The sequence below is a fragment of the Gymnoscopelus braueri genome, assembly GCF_963280865.1.
Source record: "Gymnoscopelus braueri genome assembly, chromosome: 6".
Classification (NCBI taxonomy): domain Eukaryota; kingdom Metazoa; phylum Chordata; class Actinopteri; order Myctophiformes; family Myctophidae; genus Gymnoscopelus; species Gymnoscopelus braueri.
The window spans coordinates 21,888,462-21,895,993 of record NC_137607.1 but is presented as its reverse complement, the minus strand read 5'-3'; the positions used below and the strand labels follow the sequence as shown (position 1 = coordinate 21,895,993).

At 42.6% G+C, this 7,532-nt stretch overlaps 2 protein-coding genes across 5 annotated transcripts in view; both read left to right on the top strand.

The window, feature by feature from the left end:
- tle2b (TLE family member 2, transcriptional corepressor b) overlaps positions 1 to 7,532 on the top strand; it is a 145,493-nt gene that overhangs the window by 42,507 nt on the left and 95,454 nt on the right. The gene's annotated exons all lie outside the window — the stretch shown is intronic.
- tle5 (TLE family member 5, transcriptional modulator) lies at positions 1,313 to 3,453 on the top strand. Its single transcript, XM_080431260.1, has one exon. The coding sequence runs from the start codon at positions 1,563 to 1,565 to the stop codon at positions 1,827 to 1,829; it is 267 nt and encodes an 88-aa protein (XP_080287386.1). The 5' UTR covers positions 1,313 to 1,562; the 3' UTR covers positions 1,830 to 3,453.

The window sequence follows — 7,532 nt, the reverse complement described above, 5'->3', positions numbered from 1 at the left end:
GAGTAGACGGGTTGTACAGAGATAAATCTTTGGACACTGAGCACATCAAGTAGTGTGGTGTGTCATCATCACATGGACAAACATAAAGTTAAATGTTATGGACTAATACATAGCAATATGTGTGCATGCTAGGTACCTGCTCCTGCCATTGCCCTTGACCAAGGTGCTGGCATTACAACTAGAGCTGGTCCCAGGGCACTGCACTGTGGCTGCTCACTGCTCATACGTAAATTAGTTAGGATGTGTCAAATGCAGAGGACAAACTTTCCCAAGGGGATTATAAAGCAGGATGTAACTGAACTTCAGTCAGTAAGATCCTGCGTGTAATTCTGAACAACTTCTCTCATTAAAATATCGCTCATCATGCAAAGCCTGATTGTTCAGTCTTTGTGTTAATTATGTTTGTATCACTTGCTTTGCAAGTCCTTTGTGAGAGGAAGTAAGATCCACAATGTCATTGACGAATGCACAAGTTCACAGCCAATTATACATACGGTATGAGGTGACAGACCATGCCAGCATAGCGAGTGACAATCCCCAAGAGTGAGATTGGTCTCTCTACACGTAACATATTTAACGTTAAGTTAAGTAGAAGTGTCCCTATCAAATCACCCTTTTTCGGTGCATGCTTTGCCAATTGTCTGCACTCTAAACTCAAAGAAGGGCATAAAGACTGACTGACTGTAACCAAAGCTTGTTCTTAAAAGTACATAGAGCCCGACCAATGCCAGATTTTGAGTCCGACCTAGACTACCAATTAGCCATAGTTTTCCTGATATTTTGAAGAAGAAAAAAAATATCTATCAATTTGAAAAACGTAGATTTGATTAACACATTGTGTGCCAGAGGTTTATTAAAATACTGTACGTTCAGTGCCTGCATTTCTTCCATTCACTTACGTTGATACGTTTCGTGCTGTAGAAGCCCCGACGCGGAAGTGCATGTAAACAAAGCGTGCGTGCGAGACGGCGGAGGGTCCCGACTAACGCCTGGAACAATAATATTTCTAACGCGATCCTCCATTGCAGAGTGATCGGCGATCGAAAACGGCTCACTTCCACCACGTTAAAAAGAAATGGAGATATTAAGCTTTTAGTCAAGGAGTTAACATTGGGAAGGCCGACCGGAAGGATTTTTGACATGGATCCACATCCGGCCTCTCCTTCTCAGAGACTCCTTGATGATCCCATGAGCCAAACTTGGATCACGATCCACAGCTTGTGTACTACTGTCTTAGGTTACACAATACATACATTACAAATACAACATGCAAAGATTATGAATACATAAAACACAAAAATAGATTTCTACCGCAATTTTAACTCAAAATATGTGACTTGTGCCTTAGGGATTGTACATCAAGCATAGCATGTAGAATCTATTAGATATGTGGCTTGTAGATTTTGTATCTCCTACTGTGCCTGCTTATGTATAATCTGTAATATGTGCCATACAGTATCTATCGTGCTGCTATGCTCGAGGGCTTACATATAAAACCCAATATGCAATGTATATTGTACATGTAGGCTGGCTGTGATTTGTGTGTTTGAGTCGCTGTCGTCATGCTGTGTCTGAGCTCCATGTGCTCCTCTTCCATGCAGCAGCAGCTCCAGGCTCACCAGCTGTCTCAGCTCCAGGGCCTGGCACTGCCCATGACTCCCCTGCCCATGGGCCTGAGCCAGCCGAGCCTCCCCGCCGTCACCTCCTCGTCTGGCCTCTTCTCGCTCTCCTCCATCCTGGCCTCCCAGGCCCAGCTCGCCAAGGAGGAGAAGGCTGCCCGCGAAGGCGCCGACAGCCACCGCGAGGAGGACGGGGACAAGTCTGATTAGACGGATTGTTCCATTCAGATTCAGTTTGTGTCCAGAGAGGCCCCAGGCCTGGATAACCTGTCAGTCCCCCCCCCACCCCCACCCCTACCCCGGCCTACAGCTTCTCTTCCTGCTCCCTGTACCCTTGGCATAGCCCCCTCCTACCAATTTCTCCTGGGCTCCAAGCCCAGTCGCTCTGTCCTCAACCCCAGCTCCACTGAGATGGTTTTGGCTCCAGTTTCTCAACCGCTACTCCTTATACTTAACATGCTTTTTTTTGTTTTAGATAATTGATTCTTCTTTCATTTTCCCAGCCTCCTTGTGCCCCTTTCTCTCTTTTCTGTTGCCACAATTCTACCCCAACTAAGAGTTGTGTACAATACTGAACCCCCCCACCCAAAAAAAACAGCCTTTTAAGATTATGTATCTTATTTTTGTATGTGATTTATGCTTGGTTCTTCTGTTGCTATTTTCCTTCTATTCATATTACTTTATCTTCCTTCCTCCTCCTGTCTGTCTTCACTGTCTTGTTTTCTTTGTGTCCCATTTTCTTCTCCCTGCCCTCTCTCCTCGCAACACCTGCCTCTGGTCCTTGCAGGGCAATCTGTGAGTGTGAATGTACCATGGTAAAGGTGTTAGGACCGACAAAATGCATTTGTTAAACAGACAGGATCGCGACATGGCGTATATGAGCCTCTGTTGCTTTGACATTGCCGCCTTCTCACACAGATTCCTAGATGAGCCGTAGGCCCTGTACATGAAAACAAATGGAAAGATCTGCGGGACAACGTTTTCTAGAAAACAAAAAAGAAACAAAAAAAAAACCTGCTTACAAAATACAGTGATGTTGAATATCTTAGACTGTTTAAATTGCATGCTTCCATTTAAAGCTAGAATTTGGCCGTGGGCTTAAAAGACAGATTGTGATGGATCAGTGTGCTGTTTAAACAGGGATTTTCTGTGAAAGAAAGAGAAACATTACTGTTGAAACTCTGGTGTGACGCTACGCTCCCATTCTAGCCTAAATTCTAGCGTTGCTTTTAGTTGCTCTGGGGGCTCTCAGAAAGTGTAATGAAAAGGCATATACCATAGAAACTCTAGACATTTTATGTATGATCATGAATTTGTATGGAGGGAATGGAAAACGCACCTTCTTTGAGCTACCTTTTTATTGTGTTTCCATTTGAAATTAGAGTTGTCAGTCAAGAAAACAAACCTACCTTTCAAACTAATCCCCCCTACTTATGACACTTATCCAACCCAGCAGGGTAGACTAGATATATCCACCCAGCACCTTACCTGGAAGGCAGCGCTTTCAACAACAAAGAAAGCTGAGATGGCACATTGTGCAACAAAAGGAAAGCTGCCACTTGACTTGTGTGTCTGCAGCCCAACACCCCCCCTCCAACTCTTTTTTTCCCCCTTGTAAAATTGCACAAATATTAAAGCAGTTGTCAAAGGGAGAGAACGTGCATGTTGTATATTTGACAGCAGAGGGCAGCGTCTGTTTTTGGAACGTATCCCTTGATGTTGTACGAGTGCTCTCTGATGGTTCCACCTAGCTCTTCTGTTACGTCTAACAAAAACACACAACACACTCGGTCATGAGGATGCCACAGACTGCCTTTTAGGTTAGAAGAACAAAAAGACCACACTGGTAATGCTAATTCCAATTTAATCATGTTGTCCATACATGTAGGATATGATCCAGTCCTTCAACTTTAGTCCTAGGTCTATTTTAGGCCATGTCTTTTGGGAAATGTGTCTTTTTCTCTTGGAACGGAACACTCCTACTCCAGATTCAGAAAACATGTATACAACAACTGTACTACATATAAGACAAACACTATGTTATGTAGGTGACATTAGCCTACATATATAACATTCGGTGAGAAATCTCCTAGCCTGTGACCTAAAAGAAATGATCGATGTCCACAGACAAAGCACAAGCGGCCACTGTTTTCTTTAGCTGGGGAGATAAATAAAGCACCCCCACCCGCAACTCCCTATTGCTTCCTGTAGTCCTTATAATACAGGTAGGCCTACTTTGGGCTAGAATGGCATGTTCCAGTGAAATAGCTGCTGGCGAAAAATTGAGCTAAGGTCAAGAGTTCCTTATTTGACTGACTGTTGTTCTGAAGGCAGTCTATTCGACAGCATGTTTAATACCCCCCCCACACACACACGCACGCACGCACACATGCACACACGCACACACGCACAATCCTTTTGTTATTGCGTGGCCCCTACCCCCTCTCTTTTGGTGGCTTAATAAACTGTGAGAGTGAATAGATGTGTCAAAATGTCTAGATAATGAGGATATCAGTTGGATGACTCTGAGATGACTCCCATGGCCGTGTATGTATGTGAATACATAAGCAGGATGTGTGTGTGTGTGTGTGTATACAGTTGTATAGGTTTGGTTGTCAGTGGTGAACCACAGAGGCGGAATGCATCACTGTTCTTCATAATAAGGATATGCTCTTCTGCTTGTGAATTAAGCTACGGCAGCACTTCTTGCTCCCTCCCATCCAGATTCATGTTGTACTTGTAGTGGTGATATGTGGAGTGTGTGGACGAGACAAGACGCACACTGACACACACACGCACACACATGCATGATGTCTACAGGGGAACCAAGACTTGTTTCTTAACTTTCTTTCTAGCGAAGAGATGTTTTTTAAATAACATTTGGTCCAAACTTTCTCTGTGATCACGACGCACTTCTTCTTTTCTTTTTTTCTTTTAAAATATTATTAATCGTTATAAACTAGAATGAGACTTCAAATCTGATGTTTTAAAGAGACCGATACAGATGAAACTATGTATTTGTTGAAGTAGTCGGAGCTGTCAGCCTCTGTATACAGTTATACATATAAAGCTTTATGTGTATATGGCTGCATCCTCTCTGTCTGTCCTGGATGATTCTTGTGCTATTGCGTTACAGTACTGGTGTGACACCTAGGGGAAACTGCAGTACGGTGACCTTTGCTCTTTGACCCTTATCCTCTTCTCTGACCCCTGTGTCCTGACCCACTGCTTGCCCCATCTGCCCCCCACCTACCCCTTTTCCCCCATAGCGTGAAGCATTGTAAGCATTTTGAGCTTTGTAAAGGTCTTTTTTTAAATACTTATTTTGTGTATAATGTAAAACCTGAAAGTGTGTACTTTGGCGGGGAAAAAAAAAAGTTTTGTGTCATGGAATCATAGCTTCATTTTAACAAAACGAAAAAAAAGGTGAACTATAAAAGTAACAAACATTTACTATAAATAAAATGAAATGTTCTGCAGTAAGGAAGTACTTCTGGTGCCTTACAAATAAAGTCAATCAAATTAAGAGAACTGTGTCGCCCCTTTTGTTGGTTCTCTTAATGTTTGCCTGTGTTCATAAAATGTTCCACTTGTTTGCCTATTTCCACCGCATGTTTGCCTAATATGACATGGCCAGAATAGGGACGCTAGGGTTCAACTGGTTAAATGAGTAAAATGTAAATAAGCATTGCCGTCTATCTTGAATAATTAGGAAAACGTGATAATATTGTTGAATATTGCGATGACGATATGAAAGTTTTTCTGCCTTAGGTGTGATGATAACATGGAACCCAGACAATGAATAGAATACAGTATGTGTTGTCAATGTCTTGTCTATCTATGGAGAGCTGTATTATTTAATTGGCTGAATGTTCAAATTGTTATTCTCCTTTAAAAATATTTATATATACAATTATTTTAAAAAGAATGCAGTATGCACACATTGGAGAAAAAGAAGAAATAAATTACTTTATATTTCCACCTGGCTACAGCAGCTATTTGACAAAGTATAGTATATATAATATATAAAATATATATATATATAATATACAATACAGCTTCTCACTGCTCCCTTAAAAACATTTTCTTCCAATCCAAGCAAAAACATCCTTTATACCTGGATTGTTGAAATATGTATATTGCTTTTTCTATATGTGTATATGGCACATGATATTGCGATGGCGATACATTTTTCATATTTTGAACAGCCCTAACTTGCTCTGAAGTGTCTTTAGAGATCATACTTGCGTTGGTGCCGACTGCATGCCCTCATTTCTGTCGCTAACTGTTACTGTTCTTTATCTCCATGTGTGGCCAACTATGATCTGACATGAATGGAGGGATGAAAGACTGCTTGAGTTGGCTTTAACCAAGCCGGACATATTAAGATCTGCGATTCCTTTGATATGTCTTAATGAATGCACAGAAGGCTGCATTGAAAGGGAAATTAAAATGTGAGAGCCTCAGAAAGGTCCCTGTAGTTCATGGCAGTTCCACAAGGAGGAAGTGTTGATTTAAAAACCGCCCTCTGTGGCACCTAAAAAGGAGGGGAAAGCCAGCAGGTTATTTTGCAGAGATATACCAATAATGTGCTTCACCATGTGTCAAAAAAGTAGCCAAGCATATTTGTGGAGAAGTTCTGTTCTCAAATCTACGTTGATTGAGGTTTATCTATTCTGTACAGCATGTTCATTATTTGGATATGATGTGTCTGAGGCCCTGCAGCATCACGCTCCATTTGTTACCTGAGCGAAATGCCACATTTTTACCCCATCTATTAGTACTGTGCTTCCAGAGCTCTTTATTCACACACACACACACACACACACACACACACACACACACACACACACACATCTGATGGGCTATTAGTTTCCCTGGCCTATGCGCCTGTTGTGAATGACAGTGTGTCCTTGTGTTTCTCTGCTATTTCCGCTCTCTCTCTTCCTCTCACACTCTCCCTCCCTCTTGCCCCCCCCCCCCCCCCTTCCCGACTTTCTCACTCTCTCCAGTGTTTGTGCGCTCGTGCACGTAAATGTGTCCCTGGGCGTGTTGGTGGGGTGCGTTCAGGAGAGAGAGAGGAAAGGAAGCATGTGAAACCTCAGTGATCTTCTGCGGTTCCAGCCTTCTTCCTCTGTTCCTCTGACTCCCCCTCTCTCTCTCTTTCTCTCCCTCTCTCTCTCTCTCCCTCCCTCCCTATGGACAGCTCTGGATCTGAGCCCGACACTTAAATAAATATAATATGAAAGTGCCCTATTTTTTTTTTGTCTGATGATTCTAGCATTGATGTGGCTGTAGAGCAGCGGGGTGACTTCCTCTCATACACACACACACAGTGTGTGAGGAGGCACATTAGAGAAAGTGGAAATCTGTCCCGATTACACTTCAATGGTTTGATTGTAAGGATACCTTAGAGCGCCGCATCGGGGGCCTCTGTGTAGCCACAGTGTATATCTGCATGATGGTAATGCACAGGGGTCCATGCTGACATGGGAAGGAGGGGAGAGGGGACTTGTGGAGTTGTGTTTGTGTGTCTGATATGGGGGTGCAACAGTTAATAAAACGAATCAATTTAACAGATTAGAAAGAAAGAAAATCTATTTGGGCGGGAGGAATTCCGGAAGAATTTAAAAACATACCTTAAAAAGCCTATCTACAAGCTAGCTTGTGAGCTTGTAGATCAGCAATTATTGCTTTTTGGGATTTTTTCAATTCCAATTTTGATTTGCATACTGGACGTTTGGTCTAGCACTCCACTGAGAAAACCTATTGTTGATGCGCAACCTCTTATTCTTATTTCATTCTGTCGTCCTTTGGTCTTTACCCCCTTACTCCTTCTCTTCCTTATGGCTTGATTACAGAGACGCATCTCGCATCACCTCCCTCATTCTCTCTCTCTCCCCATTTGTCATT

What these genes read in the sequence shown, in the direction of transcription:
- tle5 (XM_080431260.1), top strand. Translation starts at nt 1,563, where the DNA reads ATGCTGTGTCTGAGCTCCATGTGCTCCTCTTCCATGCAGCAGCAGCTC.